The sequence below is a fragment of the Hipposideros armiger genome, unplaced genomic scaffold (assembly GCF_001890085.2).
Source record: "Hipposideros armiger isolate ML-2016 unplaced genomic scaffold, ASM189008v1 scaffold_22, whole genome shotgun sequence".
Lineage (NCBI taxonomy): Eukaryota > Metazoa > Chordata > Mammalia > Chiroptera > Hipposideridae > Hipposideros > Hipposideros armiger.
In genome coordinates this window covers 333,981-351,229 of record NW_017731372.1, presented here as the reverse complement: position 1 = coordinate 351,229, position 17,249 = coordinate 333,981, and the positions used below count along the sequence as shown (strand labels likewise).

The following is a 17,249-nucleotide window of genomic DNA, read 5'->3' as shown; positions in this document are numbered from 1 at the left end:
GGGGCCCTCTGGCGTTCCAAGCCAGTTCTTAACCAACGCGCCACTCAGCCAGCCCTAAACCATGTTTTAATATGTTGAATTTCTCATGAAAACAAGTCATTTGGAAAATAGATACACAAATTTAAAGTGACTCATAATTGCACACCCAAACACAACTACAGTTAGCATTTTGATGTGCAGTATTTACTCCCATTATTTTCTTTTAATTAGTGGTAGTTTTGATATATATTCAAATTTGTATTTTGCATTTTTTTGTATTCCATCAGGATTTATTTTGTGTTGCTGCCACATTTTTGTCTGACATTTTGTTGTTTAGATTGACAGCTATGTTATGGAAGAAATGAATAAGTTTTATGAAAAGAGACGCAATTTCTACCAGAACACTGTGGGTGATCTGCTAAAGTTCATCCGGAATTTAGGGGCACACATTGATGAAGACAAGAATAAATGGTAAGTATTGTTATCTTTTCCATAAGTCATATATGAAATGAGGATGACTGAAAACTCCAATTATAAATTTGTATCTGCTGTTTGATGGGAAGAACAAAATTTATTTTGATGACATAAAGGTAATTCCTCCGCTCTGTTTGGAAAAGGTCATCACCAGGGTCTTACAGTGAACAATGGATGTGCCCAGCTCTCACCTTCCTTTTTAGCTTTTGCTGTTTCACTAAACAGAAAGCTAGTCATCCCCTTGTGTTAAGAAACATGGACGCGCAGACCAGGCAGCTGGGTAAAGCGAATGGAACATTACAAAAGTCTAAAAAGTAGCCCCATGTTAGCTAAATGAGCTTTTGCTGCCAAAACGTTAGCTGCAAATTCATAAAAACCTTTCAGGTTCCAGCACTGTTTTAGATTTTGGAAATGTAGAGAAGGGGTTGTGGAATTGTATTATGCCCATTTTATGGGTGATAAAACTGAGGTTCCCAAAAATTACGTTGCCAAAGTTCACACAATTAGTTAGAGAGCCAGGAGATAACTCTTTCTCTGTCAGATTCTCAAGTCCTCATTCATTCTGCTTTAGAAATCCAGGGAGCAGGGCAATCCTGGGGCCATATGCTCTAAAGGGGGAGGGACTTGGGCAAGCGTGCCAACATATTTACATTTCATTTCAGGATGAAGTCCAGAATTGGAGACCCTTCTCAGTATCTGCAGGAGACATTCCCCGATCTGGTCATCTATGTCTATATGAAACTACAGAACTCAGAATACAGAAAGTATTTTCCCAAAACTCACCAAGAAGCCCTGGCATGATGGGGCCAGCAGTGGCTGGAAGGCTGGCCAGCTTTGAGTGCTGACCAAGCCTTCTGAGTTCACGGAGGCCCTTACTAGCTGTATAATCCTGAGCAAGTCAACAACTCTCTGGGCCTCTTAACTAACCTGGTTGCTTGTGTGGGATGAGTTAGATAGCCAATTGTCAGTTCCTGGCACAATGCCTGGCATGCCCCACATTTATAACAAATAAAGTGTATGCTCAAATTACCCTGGCCCTTTTTATGGGTAAAGAAAGCTTCGAGGCAGGAGCCGAGAGAGCATCCTGCTTAAGCTTACTTTTGTAAATTGCACCAAAGGGGTGAGTGCCTAGACAATGCTGTATGTTTTACATGAATTATTTCACATAATTCTCCCAGTGATCTTGCGAGATGGGTTAATATCCTTCTTTATGAACTAATGAACTTGAGACTCAGAGTTTGAACGACTTGCCCCAGATCATACAACTTGTACAGAGCACTGTGTAAATGGATGGGGGTGTTATTGCTACCTCTCACTTGGGCACATTAGGACTTAATTACTCTGGATGAGACCTAAAAGGAATATGTCAAAGGGGCTCCAGGTGGCCCTTGATTGATTGATTGATTCATTCATTCAATAGTTATTGAGCACTAGTATAAGTCTAAGCACTAACTGTATGAATTCCCGTCCTTCTATACCACCTGCACTGGTTTTCTATGACCTTAAGGCAGTAGCTCTCAACAGGGGGCAATTTTGCCTCTAAGAGGCCATTTAGCAGTGTCTGGAGAAGTTTTTGGCTGTCCAAGCTGGGGGGTAGAGGGTGTCATTGGCACATAGTAGGCAGAGGTCAGGGGTACTGCCAAACACTCTACAATGCACAGGACAGCCCCCCACAACACAGAATCACCCAGCCTGAAATATCAGTGGTACTGAGATTGAGAAACTCCTTCTTAAGGGGCTGGGGTCCTTTCAAACTGGTTGGGGCCCTGGACCACGGAGTGTGTTGGCCATCTCACAGAGGCGTAACTTGGATTTGGTTTTTGGCTTTTGGATCCATAGGGAGACAATGCCATTGTCACCTCCTCAGAACACCCTCACTTCCCACACCCCAGTCAGTGCTTTCTGCCTCCCTAGCACCCATACCCACATCACAGCGTGCTTCTCCCCACCTTTATCATGCTTCTCCCCCCGTGGGATCTAAGCTCCTTGGGGCCAATGATATATATATATATATATATATATATATATATATATATATATAGAGAGAGAGAGAGAGAGAGAGAGAGAGAGAGAAGAGTTTGATTTGCATCATTACTGCCTAGCACAGTGCCTGCCACACGGTAATGTTCAATAAATACGCATTGAAAAATGAATGAACTTCCTTCATACATGAGTAATAGCCCTACCTGACATTTTTATGGTGCTTTATAACTTATAATTATACCTGCATATTTTATCTCTTAGTTTTCTAAACAATCCTCTACGGTCAGTGTTGTTATCTTCGTTTTTCAGATGAGGAGACTAAGGTTAGAGACATGTTGACTTACTCTAATACACAGCCAAGAGGTGCCACAGTCTTGATTTGAACAGATTTTCTGGTGTTAAGCCTGATGTTCTTTTTACTCATCCTCATTGTGGTGGTAAAAACGGAGCTTTGTAATGGGGAGAGCTGGGAAAAACCAGTATCTTAGGTACTTCCCAAAGAGAAGGTGGTTTCAAATGGGTGTCACTGAATGAAATTAAGAAGTGCTGGGAACAAACTTAAGGCTTTTATTTAAAGTTTTAGGAGTGGCAAGCTTACATTGAGTTTTAAAATTAAGCCTTGGTTTTCTGATTTGTAATGAGTGCCTAGATATGTCAATCATTTATATCAACTGGAATCAGCTGGTTCAGAATTATTTCTGCACAGAGCTTTCCAGTCCACAGAGCTCTGGCTTTCTCTCATTGAACCATCCTTGTCATCATAATGCCAAGCTGGCTCCATCCTTTCTTATCTTCATCTTGTTTATTAGCTTTAAATAACTGACCCCATTACCCCATTTAGAATTACAAAGCTATTTATTAGAAGGTTTGAGTTCATATATAAAGGAGATAGCAATTCCACAAGGGTGTGTGGCATTACCACCCAGCCCACTTCAAGGAGACAGTTGTACTCCAGAGCTCTGAAGTCATGGGCATATGGGATATGTTTTTTCTCAGTACTGCACTTCTGTCCACTTCTGCTGTAGACCAGAAGTCACCTTCCCACCACCTGCTCCAAGCACATCCTCAACCCCATCATAGCTGATTCCGCATTCAGGAGGCCCTGGGGGGCAGGCCAGTGGCCTTGAAAGCAGCTTCCTTCTCCAACCCTAGAGTCACAGATCTGGCCTTCTTGGCTGAGTGGCATTCCCTGATGCCCCTTAGAGCAATACAGGAGACTGGTGAGTGGGAAATTCGTGACGATTCCCCCGCCTCAAAAAGTTGGCAGTATATACTGGTGTATCTTTTCTGCTGGCATGCATGGTAGCTAAGAGCCCCTTGAGGGCAGAGTTTATTTGCCATGGTCCTGGAACTGTGGTCTCAATTTTCTTCTCCACTCTGGCGATGCAAGGTAAGGAACCAAATCATGATCCCCCACGGTGAAGCTCTAGTAGCCCTAGGTAAGGATAGCACCTATTCTGCCCCTAGACCCAAGTCAGGTGTGTATTGCTCATTCCACAGATCTAACACAGACTCAAACATGTTTAGTGATTTGTCCAATGCCACCCAGCCAGTAGGGTCTTTCCACATTTCAGGTGGGATTCTTGGATATTATTCGATGAGAAGCGAATCAAAAGTAAAACAAGACTTGTAAGGTGTTAGGTTTTATTTTTTTTAAGTAAATAGGTGAGTCAAAAATAACCAGAATCAAAATAAACTTGAACTTGGAGACATAAACCAATTTTTAAATGAGTAATAAAATTTATAAGATTAATGTTGTCTTGTGAGAAATCTAAATTTTATTATAATTTATATTATTGGATAAATAATAATATGGAGTATCAGAAATAAAACAAAAGCGTACTCCCATTATGATAATAAAGTTCAAAATGTCTGTATTCCATCTTAGATGTTGTATACATGCCTAGGAGAGTATTGCATAATTGATACCCTGGTGTGTTATTCTATTCAGATGCTTTTTTACCTATTATATTACAAATGTAACATCATGTTGATTCACTGTAATTATTTTGAATGACTGTATAATGTTCTATCAAGTAAAGATATCAAAGACTGTTTAATCATTTCCATTTGGCTTATTTTTAGCTTGCTTCTTCTTAGTAATATGAATAACACTCCAATGAACTACTTTAAGCATGTAACTTCATCCTTTTAAGAATAAAAAAAAATAGAGTTGGTGCTTGAAATATGTGCTATATGTGTGTGTGTATATTTAATTTTAGTTCATTGCAGGAAAGTTAATTTTAGCAGAGAAGAAAATAAATGCCCCCTTGTAATCCCTACACTTAGAATAATTACCATTAATCTTCTGGTATTTTAAAGATGTACATTCATCACATAATTATCTTAACCATCATTAGGACTTCTATATACATATACTCTTAATAATAGTAAATAGAAAACTAGAAAAATAAGAACAAATTAAATCCACAGTAAGCAGAAAAAAATAAATAATAAAAACCAGAGTAGAAATCAATGAAATTGAAAACAGAAAGTCAATAGAGAAAATCAATGAAACCAAAAGCTTGTTCTTTGAAAAAATAATATCAATAAGCCTCTTGTCAGGCTAACTAAGAAAAATGGAAAGAACACAAATTACTAATATAATAAATGACATCACTACAGATCCCATGGACATAAATAGGATAATAAAGGAATACTACAAACAACTCCATGCCACAGACTTGATAACCTAGATAAAATGGACCAATTCCTTGAAAGATACAATTTGCCAATATTCACACAAGACAAAATAGACAGTAGGATAATAAAGGAATACTATGAACAACTCTGTGCCACAGATTTGATAACCTGGACAAAATAGACCAATTCCTTGAAAGACACAATTTGCCAGTGTTCACACCAAAGAAAATAGACAACTTTAATAGGCCTATATCTTTCTAGAGAAATTGAATCAATAATTAAAAACCTTTCAATACAGAGATCATCAGGTCCAGATGAGTTCACTGTTGAATTCTACCAATCATTTAAGGAATATGGTTTTCTTACCTGTTACATCTTTGTTTAATTTTGGCATAGGGTAATGCTGGCTTCATAGAATGAGTTAAGAAACATTCCCTCTGATTTTATCCTTTGAGATTAAAAAAAGAGATTGTGGAGAAATGGTATGCTTTCTCCCTTAAAGGTCTGGTAGAATTCAACAGTAAACCAATCTGGGCCTGATGATTTCTGGAAGGTACTAATTACTGGGAAAACCAGAAAGAGAGGAAAGGAACAAAAGAACTATTGGAAGGAATAATGACTTGGAGTTTCCCCAAACTAATGCTAGACACCAAACCACAGATCCAGGAAACTTAGCGAACACCAAGAAGAATAACTGCCACATCTTATTTAAACTGCAGAATATTACCTTAAAATGACTACTAAATGATATACCAGAACAATCACCCTGAAGAATCATCTGAAGTGTAGCTGAACTGGAGTTTTATAACTATGGACATAAAGAAGAAGTCACGTCAAGACTGGTAGGAGGTCAGAGACACAAAACGGGCTAGCCTCAAATCTCCATGAGGTGGTTGAGAATCGGAAGGGATATCTGGCCACAGAGGTTCCCCCATAGGAGCAGGTACCACAGCCACACACCAGTCTCCCCAGCCTGGAAGACTGGTGCTGGGAAGAGGAGCCCCCACAACTGGCTCTGAAAAACAGTGGGGATTCTGACCATCAAGATGGGACGGTAGGCTATGGGAATCCCAGGCATCCATTTAAACGGTCCGCACACAGACTGTTTCACTCTCAGGCACCTACCTTGGGCTCCAGCGATGGGACAGTAACTTGGGGGATGTTGGAGACATACAGGGGGCAGACTGAGGTGTGTGCCTATGAAGTGAGGGCTGGAGGACAGTTGCTATTTTCCCTGTGAGGAGTCTTCCTCTTGTGCAGCCGGCAGGCGGGTGCCATGTTTTCTGTGTTGAGCCCACCCCCCACTGGGCAAATCTGAATCTTATTGGTCTGGTGAGCTCTGCTTCCTCCACCCTGCTGACTCATGGGGACCCTGCCCCACGCTAGAGGCACTTTCTCTGTGAGCACCCAGCCCTGTTGCATTGCACTCTTTCTTGGAAAACTATCAGAGTCCATGGGCCCCAGGTGGGCAGTGACTGGCTTTGGTGTGTTCTGAGGCTTTTGCTGAGTAGCTCTAGGTTCAGCACTGGCACCAAACCAGAGTCTACATTAACCTGGTGACCACAACTCTTCCCACTCTAGTAACTCCCTGAGACCCTGCCTCACCCAAGGTGCATACCACAGGTGGATTTATCAGTGGCTGAACCTTAAGGCAGCTGGCAGGTGAAAGCATGTATCAGGGTGTCCTAGCTTTTTGCAGAGCTAACCCAGGCCGTTACTGGTGGCAGCTGTTCTCAGTTCATAGCGTGGCCTGTGCCACGTGCCTCACTTGAGCACAGGCAGTGAACAAAAGATCCCTTTGTAGCTTTTATCAGGTAGTCCCCAGCTGGTCACAGGCACTGGGTGGCCTGGGCCTGCACTGCAGTCCCTCCCAAGAGGCCCCAGAACCAACACACTTGGAGGTTAGCTTCAGACTACAGCAGAACACCACCCAATTAGCCCCACAAGTGGCACACACAAAGGGCACTCTCAACAGGCACCAGAGCTTGCTGGGGCAAATTCCACTCAGTGGGGTAGGCCCCCCACATTGCAGCCCATAAGCTATGTATGTGGCCAAACCCCACAGCCAGTCCATCTGTAGGCCAACACCTCCCACTAATGTGCCGATAGCAATCAAGGCTCAACTATAACAGGAGGGTGCACACAACACACACAATGGACACTCTTGGAGCAGGTGACCAGGGAGACTGTGCCAGGGCCTCACAGGGTGCCTACTACATAAGGCCACCTGGCTAAGACTGGGAGACATAGCAGCCCTACCTAATACATAGAAACAGACACAGAGAGGCAGCCAGAATGAGGAAACAAAGAAATACATCCAAAATAAAAGAACAGAAGAAAACTCTAGAAAAAGAACTAAAGAATATGGAAGCAAGCAACCTACCCGAGACAAAGTTCAAAACAATGATTATAATGATGCTCATCAGGGACAGATGTCTTTTCATACTTCTGCAGAAAGAGGGGAGATTTCATGTCACACCCTGACACATATGACTGAAAAGGCTCCTGCAGGTGGAAGGTAGATCTCTCTCAGTCTCTCTTGGTTTGTTGTCCTCTGCCTCTTTATGTCACTCTTTAGTCTGAACGGGTTGTACCAGCTTCCTAAAAAACCCAGAAAGTTCTTGAAGCGTCTAGAGTCATTGGAACATAAAAAAGTTTCATAAGGGGAATGTATGGTGCCAGTCACAGTTGTAATTGATCAATGATTTGATTTTCTGGTAAACAGCACTGTCTACTCTAATTGGCTGTAGAGTCAGCATAACTGACTGTATGGTCAGTGGTGGCATCAAATGCAAATTCTGTTTTCCCCAGCCCCTAGCATAGTTCATTTACTCATGCATTCAATGTGAATTTATGGGCAACTCTTATCTGCATGGCACTGTGGTTGGTGTTGGAGGTACAAGAAAAATAGGACATGAGCTCTGCCCTATAAGAGTATATAGTCTAGTAGGTGAGGCACATCCACAAACAGGCATCTCCACAGTGGCGGGGAGCGGGGGCGGGGTGGGGGCAGAATATGTGTTGCAGAAACAAAGAGGAGAGAGAGAGAGGAGAGAGAAGACAACTAGGAGGTGTCACCGTTGTGATGTCTCATCACCAGGTGCAGAAGAAAGGGAAGGGCATTTTAGACAATTGTGTTGCTAAACCCAGATTGGGGGCAAATTGTCAGTGGTCTTATACGTGTCACTAAGGAGTTGAGGCTTTTTCAATCAGACAAAAGAAGGCTGACAGCTGGCAAGGAAACCAGACCTCAGTGCTTTGACTGTAAGGACTGAATTCCACCACCAACCTGAATGAGAAGGAAACGAACCCACCCTAGAGACTCCTGAAAGGGTATGGTCCTGCCAACACCTTGACATTGGCCCGATACGTCCCAGGTCAGGCTTCGGACCTTCACAACTGTGAGATAGTCCTTTTGTGTTAGTTTTAGCCACTAAGTTTCTGGTAATTGTTTACAGTAGCAACAGAAAACTAATACAGGGACCAGAGTCGGCCAGCTTCCTTACTTGGCTCTTCTCCTTGGTCTTTTCCTTAGATGTCAGTGGCCCCTATGGGTCTATTGTTGAGACTTCTGTATTTTCTGCCTAAGATAGACCCAGGACCCAAATATAATTTCAAGGGGAAAGAAAAAGCTTAAAGCAAATTTGTAAGTTTTGATTGACCTGCATAGGATTCCAGAAATTTTCAATTTCTCATCCTTTTTTCTTTGTCCTTTCCCCCTTTTCCTCCCTCCCTCTTTCCTTTCTCCCCTCCTTTCTTCTTTTTCTTACTTTTTTATCCCCAAGTAAGCAGCTCTGGCCACCCGGGGTTGGCTGGCTGGCTGGAGCTAACTGTTGCTGTCCCCTCTGCAATGTGTCCTCAGGTTCACCAGCCTCTGCCAATCCCTCACGGGTTGCTTTTCTCATTCATATTACCTGCCTGCATTTTACAGGTGATTGATTTTGTGACACGAGCCTAAATCTGGTGTTGGAACATGCTAGATCTGGGATCTCTGAGGTGAAATGGTATAAAAAAACCAAAGGAAGTCAGCAAGACTCAATGAAAGAACAGAGCTTTTTTTCCTACTCAGTGATTGTCAGTGATGTGAGTGATTGTCCAAATGGGAGATCCTAGCATGGAGACCCCATCTGTCACTGCTGAGACAAAGAGCACCTTGCTTCCTAGTTTGCGTAATGCCATCTACCCACATTTCTCATAGGATTCTTCAACAACCTTGAGTCAGGGGTTCCCAAGGCCACACGTGGCTACAGGGTAGGACTGGAACCCAGATCTCCTGACATGTCCACTGTGGAAAGACCATGTCTGACAGGACCCCCAGGAGGAAGGAGAGCAGAGGTGCTCCCTTCATGCTCTCCACCCGCATCTTACCTACTGCGGTCCAGTCCTGCCGTGTCTGGGCTGTCACCCCACTGATCTTTCCAGGGCAGACGGCACCAGGGCATTTAATTTCTGACCAGAAGAGCTTCTGTCAGTGTTAAGAGGCTGCTGAGAGGTGATGTGCCTCTGTCGGGGGCCTGGCGAGATTACTTCTTCTCCCTTTTGGTGCCGGGTAATTTTTGTCTGAAGGAAGAGAGGAGTGGTGAGTTACCGCCATGTCGATGAGGGAACTGATGTTGTGCTCTCCGCTGGTTTGTTGCCGTCATTCACTTTAGGAATGACGACACCCCAAACCAAAACCCTTTGCCTTCAAGATAGGGCCCTTTCCGCTCTTATTCTCATCTTCTTCCCCAAAAGCTTGTTATCTTCTGAAGCTATGCGTTGCCTTTCCCTACACGGAGCTCCAAAGTACCTGGCTTGTCTTCCAGGCATCAGCACTGGCCAATGATACCTGGAAAGCTCCCAAATCCTTGGACTTGCAGCAGGTCTGAGAAGGTGGGATGGCTGGTGAGGAAACCAGGCCCGCCATTCACAGAGCTCGCTGTCTATGACCTTGACCTCAGCTCTTCAGCTCTGCTCAGCTGTACTTTCCATGACTCCCAAGGGATTCTCCCAGAGCCCCAACTTAGCACCAGTCCTACTTCGATGCTTGTACAGAAGTGAGTTAGGCTGAATCAGGTCTTGACAGCCTTAAATCCTGTCTGTTCTTATGGCCAAGCAGAAGGACACCTCTTCTTTTTCCTCCCATCTTATGCATCTGACCCAGAAGGCTGGAGGATGAGGGAAGCCAGCAATGAAAGACCATCTGAGACGCTCTTCCCCCAGCAAGGGTATTCTACTAGAAAGTGGGTAAGGGGGCTTCCGCTTCCTCAAAATGCCTGTCCTAATGGAGGTGGGTGAGGACACTCCCAGGATAAACACCCCAACTACAGGCTTCTCTGGAAGCAGCAAGCTCAACTTCTTGGGTTTAGATGCCAAGGAGTGTCAGGAGGGGGAGCTAGGTCTCCAGGAAGTTTCTCCCCATGTCTCCCGTGGTATACTTGGATGAAGAAGAAACTTCCAGCTTGTGCCTACCCCGGGACAGAACACAGCTGCACGGCGGAGAGGGAATGTTTTAGCTGCGTCAGGTTGCTCGATGAAGCTAAAGACAAATACAGAGAAAAACCCCATCAGAACTCAGGGCACAGACACTCACTGGAGGACCTCCAGCCCTGGGAGGCCCATCCCAGGACAGCTTCCAGGGAAGGAGCTGGGAAAGTGAAGGTCAAACTGTGACATTCCAGGGAGAGTCAAGAGACCCAGTTTATATGCTGCCGTTTTTGTCCTAGGAGACATTTCGTCTGGATGCAAAGGTCATGCCACCAACATCATTGACCCAGGGAAGTAAAATAAGGAGATTAGGCCAGATGAACACTGGAATCACCAGACTTTAGGGCTGTTTGGACACTATGGATCATGGGAAATGTTCCATAATGGCCTCCCCATTAAAAAATGAGGGGACACATGCAAATAGGCAGGCCCGTCAAGCTGGCATTTCAGAGAAGCAGTATCGCCAACATGGAAATAGAAGCTGACAATGGGACAGAAAGGAAAGGCTTGTTGGGCGCGACCAGGAGGAAAGAAGGCAGCTTTAGTGTTTGGGAATGGGATTGACTCTTAGAGGCTGAAGACAGGGAAGCAAAAGGATATAACTTGTCCCCAACACGGTAGGCGAGCACCAGAGTGTTTATTACAGGCGTAAGAGCAGGAACAGGAACCTCCAGGAAGCAGGAGAGATGGGACGGAGGTCCTGTTCAAGCCAGCAGGTGCCCTCAGGGCGAGGGGAAAAAAAGTAACAACTGGGGGGTTACGCTCATCTCTTAATAAAGGTCACACACCACACCTGGAAATGGGCAGAGGAGGCAGCAGAAACACCGAGAAGTTTAAGGTCCCCACCTTCAAGGGGCTGGAAGAGAATCAAGAAGATACGATGATTCTAATGAGAGCTGCGCACCGACCCCTGCGAGGACAGTCAGGAGACCGCTTTCCACCCCATCCCTGCCACTCACAAGCTGTGTGATCTTGAGCAAGTCAGTCCATATTTGGGGGATCTCAGTCTCCTCCTTGTCAATAGGGAGATTGGCTAAGCTGGCTTTAGGGTCACCCTAAAACTCTAATTCAGCAGTGGACTTTTGATATCAGCGGGGTTCCTAACTCCAACTCACAATTTTGGCCTGGACTTGCTATGACATCCTGCTGCTGAGGCTGCACCCATTCCATACCTTTGAGCAAGGTGAACCTTAAGATGGTGTGGTCTCCTGGGGAAGAAAGAAGGGGGAGCATTAAAAACCCTTACAGCAATACGCAACAAAACACATCTTTCTGAGTAAGCAAAGAAGGCTCCTGTTTAACACGCCTTGGATTACAGGATGTTAATGATAGAACATTGCCTAAATCCAAACCTCTGTATGTGAGATCAGGGGTCTGAGGCTGCAGAAGGAGACGCAAGAGGCTCAAGGTCCCTCAGGTCCTACACGATGACTCCCCAGGCCTAGAACCCAAGTGGCCTGGCCTCTTAATTCAGAGCATCTTGCTGCCCTTTGGCAACTTCTGAGACCAGAAAAGATTTGAGGGATTTACCTCCCTGGAGCTCAGTACAGGAAATGAGCCAAAGGCTGAGGCTTCTTGAGCTAACCCTAGGGGCATTTTCTTGCTCCTCGGAGCAAGTCGCATTGCCGGCCCTGACTGCCCACCTCCCTCTCTTTTTCCTCTTACTGCTCCCCTCCTCTCCCCCTACTCTACCCGCCCCCCCTCCCCTCCTAAATAAGCCCTTGCACTCATGGCTCACATACTGTGAAGACTGCTGATTTCGGTCTGCTGATGTGACATTTCACAAGGCAGAGACAAGGATAATAAGCCATGTTCCTTGACCATCGGGGTGGCTGCAGCCAGGGAGGTGGGTGAGTTGTTTCCTACTGAGGTGAGGACTCTCTCAGAGGGGCAGGAGCCGGGCTGTACAGCCAGAGATGGATTTTAGGTCTCCAGGGCCCTCATTTGTGCTCCAAGAAGAGGGTGGCATCCTTGCTTGTGAGGGATGCGGGGGGAGCCGGGGTGACCATCTGGGGGAATGGACATGAGGACCCGGCTGGTATGAGCTAAAACAACACAATGCTCAGCAGCATCATGGGACAGCGAGCTGCTGTTTTAAAGACTCCTGTCCTATCTCTATGCTTTGTTCTGATGCCGGTACTGTTTCCAGGTTCACAGACCTGTGCTCTTTGGTTTCCAGAACTTTCCACTGCAGAGACACCTAGCCTTACCCTCACCAGACACTGGCCCCTGCACTCTCCTGCCTCTCTTTAAAATTCCCTTTCGCAGCATAAAAAAAAAAGAAAGAAAGAAAATAAAATACATAAATAAATAAATAAAAAGAAATAAATAAAAAATAAAATTCCCTTTCACTCAAGTATTGATCTCAGTGCAGGTATTGGGAAAGGGCCTGGGTTTAACTGCTCCGTGCTAAGGAGACACATATATATGTGTTCTCAAACACATTTATTCATTTATGAACATATTAACATATATTAATAATGTATGATTAATCAATAAATTTAATGTAAATGTAATATAAATGTCTCAAAACCAACCACACAGAGATAATCCTATTAACACTTTATTTCTAAGCTTATCCCAGGCTTTCATTAAAAAAAAAAAAATATATATATATATATATTTATTTACTGCATTAAAATCATACTCGACATTCACTTTTTCATTCTCTCCCTTAACACTATAACACAGATGGTTTTCAAACGGTAGGGAAAGAGTTGGAGCAGAACCTCCTTACGCAGTAAAGCAGATCACCACCTCCACGTCCCCACCATGGAGACGATGACCCGCATATCCAGAGGCATCCTGGGAGGCACTGCTGGGGAGCCGCCCATGGGTGGGGCACCCTCTTGCCAGCACTGATAGCCACAGATAAAATATATCTAATGCTTCTCTGAGGCCAAGTTGATGAGATGCCCATCCCTCCAGCAAACACCCTCTGTGCAGTCCTACAGTGGGCGCTTCAGGCCCTCGCTTTCCCTTCCTGAGTCTCGTTTGCTAGAGAATGGGGCGGTGGGCTCATGGTGGAGCTTACCTCCATTCCAAGGAGGGTGCTTGTTTACAAGTACAGGTTTAGGAGGAGTTTTTCTGTCCTTGAACGTCTCGCCCCTGTACTGGAAGTAAGAGTGGGTTGTCTTCCAGGAGCAAAACCTGTGAGAAGAACGGCTTTTGGTCACAGGGAGAAACCACCCGCTGAGGGGGCTGAAACACAGAGCACAGGGAAGTGGGGTCGGGACTAATCCTCATAGAGAGTGGGGTGTCCAACAGAGGAGAGGAGAGCAGCTGGCCTCAGAGTGCCGCCTGTCAGAAGTCCTTCTGAGGCTTCCTCTTCATCCAGGCACGGCTCCAGTGAGGGCCTGGTGTGGGCAGCACATTGGGACTTCCTTCTGGAATCACCAGTGAATGCAGTCTGTGAAGAATCTGCCGTACCCCACCCTGGGGTACTTGCTTGGGCATCAGACTCTGAGCTCCCCATCTAACCCCACTTGGTGCAGCCAGAGTGTCTGACGGGCCCCCCTCAGGTCCCTCCCCGATCTGGTTTCCACCCTGTCCCTTACTGAGGCCTTGACCCCCACACCTCATCCCCATTGGCCGTTTCCCTGGAGCAGGCTTAGCTCCTCACATGAACTCAGACTCACTGCAGCCTGAGCACCGTTGCTCCCTAGAAGCCCTCACAACACTCTCCATCTCTTCCCCGCTAGCCCCTAACCCCTTGCTCCCTTAGCCTGCCCTTGGCTTGGACTCCTTGGAGGCTGGTCTTGGCGAAGACCGCATTTATTTTCCATCCAGCCTTGGCTCTGGTGGTCTTGACTGCTACTTTCCTTCATCTTACCCCAGGGGCGTTCAGTTGGATCACAGCTGGTTTCTCCTATTCTACTCACTGACCTGGGCCCCCCTCCCTTCACGGACCTAGCAATATGCCATGGATTCATTCTTCATGATGCTTAAGAGACCAGGAAACCTGGTATCTAATCCTGGTTTTACCACTTACAAAGTGGTACCACTTACCTAGGCAAGTCCCTTAACCACTCTGAACCTGAGTTTCTTCATCTACAAAATAGGGATAATAATAGTTTGCACCACCCACCTCATAGGGTTGTTGAGAGGTTCACTTATGGTCAGAGATGTGGACACCGTTTGCACAATATAAAGCTATTTATAAATATATAGGAAAGCAAGTAAAGAACCAGCTGATTCTAATCAGGATTAGACTCCAAAGCCTCCGTGAAGCAGCCCTATACTTCTAAACAGGGATGAGACAGAGCTGAGCGCCAATCAAGCCAGGAGCAGCACATACGTATTTACCAGGGGTTTCTGGTCCTCCAGAAAGTTTCGTGATGAATTTCTATTTAGTTCTGGTTCGCAGAACTAGAATCACATCTAGAATTAAGTGCTAGATAACAATGGGTGTTCAAAAAGCTCAATTGGTTATCTTGAACTTAGATTAAAAAAAAATTTTCTTTCAATCTTGTGTTAAATAATTTATTACCTTAGGGATTTAAAAATAATGGTTGGTGATTGGTGATTACATTTCTATTTTAATAAAGTAAGATTTTTTTTGTGTGTGTGTGGGAGAGGGAAACCGCTAAGAGCTGGAGTCACAGTAATAACCTAAACACCCCAATTAGCCTGGTCTGGGACCATTTCAGGCAGTTGTCCTGTGGTCACCATCACCCAGCACCCTGCCAGTCACCGTGTGGAGGGTCTGAGCCGGAGCCACAGTGGACCGCAGGCGTGAATAGCCCGCTGGGAGGACCTAGGCCAGTCTAGCCCCAACCCTGACAGGACAGGTTAGGAACCAGTGGGCACCGCTGAATTTATCCTGCAGATATTTTGTTTCATTTTTGGTTTCTGGCCTTGACAGTTTCCTCACCACGTTTCAGTTTTGAGTTAGTTGCCACATTTGCTACTTTAACCTTGGGAGATATGGCATAAACGTCTGAATTTCTAGCTCCTCTTGAAAATAAAAATATCTAGCCATTGTGCCCCTACTGGTAATTATGGGATTTGGACATAACACGGTGAAACTCCGCTGGCTTACTGCTCCCACGAGGCTCCTTAAGCACGAGCACCGCTGTGCAAGCTTTGACAGACTTTCTCCCAAAAGGCTGTGGTCCACCATGACCCTTAGGTGAGGAACCTACGAAAACCTAACTAACACCTTTGATCCCAGCAAACCCGGGTGAGAGAGAGAGGTGGGAGCCAGGCACTCTGATCCCCAGTCTTATGTGGTCTTCCGCCCTCTGGTTCAGTGTTCAGTAGGGGAGTGTGAGGATGGAGTACAGCAAGTAGGAGAACAATACACCATGAAACTGGAAGCAGTGACACAGAGGGCTACGGGGGGACAGAAAACTCTCTACAAAAGTCCAGTGTGTTTTTCTGACCTCACGGTCCTCAGGGGAGGGGGTATAGTTACCTTTTCCAGAAGTACATGACGACAGGGAAGAGTGACATGATAGCCCCATGGAAGAGGCTCCGATCTAGGTGGCCCTCTGTAATGGCAGCAAGGATGGCATCCTTGTGGGACTCCGAGATGTTCACCTACCCACAGAGTGGGAGCCCATCATTGGCAGAGGCTCCAGGGAAGGCCGAAAACCTCTTGGGCCCCCAGGACTTTTAAAACCACCCCCTCCCCAGAAGGCAGAAGCTTTTTTCGGGGGGCTGCTAGGTACAGGACACCTGGCTGACCCAGGACTGAGGAGGTGCCTGGCAATTAGCTTTCAGGGTTCTTGTGGGGGACATGCTTCTTGGCATAAGGCCGGAGCGGAGTGGCAGTCGCCCTTACCCTTAGCTTCGGCGGGATCTCCGAGTTGAGGTAGAGCTTCAGGATGATGTTGATTTTGGACTTCATAAGGACCACATCATTCTCGTTGTAGGCCCGGTTGGCTTGCAGCACGTGGGCTGAGCTCACCAAATTGTTAAATCTAAAAAGAGGCAGTGAGTAGGGAGTCAGCAAAGAGGAAAGCAGTGGCTAAACAGAGCAGCCAGCCCAGACCTATTTGTGGCTTAGAAAAAAAAAGACAGGGCCCAATCCTGGGCCAGGTTGTGACTTCGTCCGGTCAGTCATCATTCATCTACTGGCAAATACTAATTGAGCGCCTAGCCCATGTCAGATACTATGCTAAGTGCGTGTCCAGGTGTGTTTCTTCTCCACAAACTCCCTGATTTACCCCATCCTACGTTCCTTACCCATCCTGGCCCCTGCACCAGTTTCGCCTCTGATGGTTTCAAGGGCTAAGGGCTGTCTTGTTCTTTCTTTCCCCTCCTGTGCTGACCTGCTCACAGTTACCACCACCCTACGAAGCAGCATATTCCTTTTCTTAATTTAGTTTCACTGTAGTAAAATAGGCACGACATAAAATTTACCAGTTTAACCCTTTTTAAGTGTGTACTTCAGCAGCCTTAAGTGCCTCCACACTGTTGTGTGACTATCACCAACATTCATCTCCAGACCTTTTTTCATCTTCCCAAACCAAAACTCCGTGAAACACTAACCCCCACTCTCCACTTCCCCCAGCCCCTGGCAACCTCCATTCTACATTCTGTCTCCTAGCAATACATTCTTTTTACTAACCATCAAATATCTGTCAGCCATACCTTATCTTGATTTATGTACACAGTTCACTTCTCTCAGGCCATTCTAAATGTTACCCATTTAAAGCAGCGGTTCTCAACCTGTGGGTCACGACCCCTTTGGGGGTCGA

General features: G+C 45.6%; 2 protein-coding genes across 2 annotated transcripts in view; one reads left to right on the top strand and one right to left on the bottom strand.

Moving 5' to 3' along the window:
- Positions 1 to 2,462, top strand: part of RNASEL (ribonuclease L) — a 17,176-nt gene extending 14,714 nt beyond the window's left edge. Inside the window, exons 6-7 of the mRNA XM_019635550.1 lie at positions 317 to 450; positions 1,116 to 2,462. Of these exons, the coding sequence (XP_019491095.1) occupies positions 317 to 450; positions 1,116 to 1,254 (273 nt within the window). The 3' untranslated portion in view covers positions 1,255 to 2,462. The remainder of the gene's footprint in view (positions 1 to 316; positions 451 to 1,115) is intronic.
- The window catches only part of RGSL1 (regulator of G protein signaling like 1), a 65,917-nt gene that overhangs the window by 2,598 nt on the left and 46,070 nt on the right, over positions 1 to 17,249 (bottom strand). Inside the window, exons 16-22 of the mRNA XM_019635441.1 lie at positions 16,331 to 16,469; positions 15,962 to 16,086; positions 13,580 to 13,695; positions 11,661 to 11,753; positions 10,531 to 10,597; positions 9,448 to 9,639; positions 7,463 to 7,680 (exon numbers count right to left, since the gene is read on the bottom strand). Coding sequence (XP_019490986.1) covers positions 9,603 to 9,639; positions 10,531 to 10,597; positions 11,661 to 11,753; positions 13,580 to 13,695; positions 15,962 to 16,086; positions 16,331 to 16,469 — 577 coding nt within the window. The 3' untranslated portion in view covers positions 7,463 to 7,680; positions 9,448 to 9,602. The remainder of the gene's footprint in view (positions 1 to 7,462; positions 7,681 to 9,447; positions 9,640 to 10,530; positions 10,598 to 11,660; positions 11,754 to 13,579; positions 13,696 to 15,961; positions 16,087 to 16,330; positions 16,470 to 17,249) is intronic.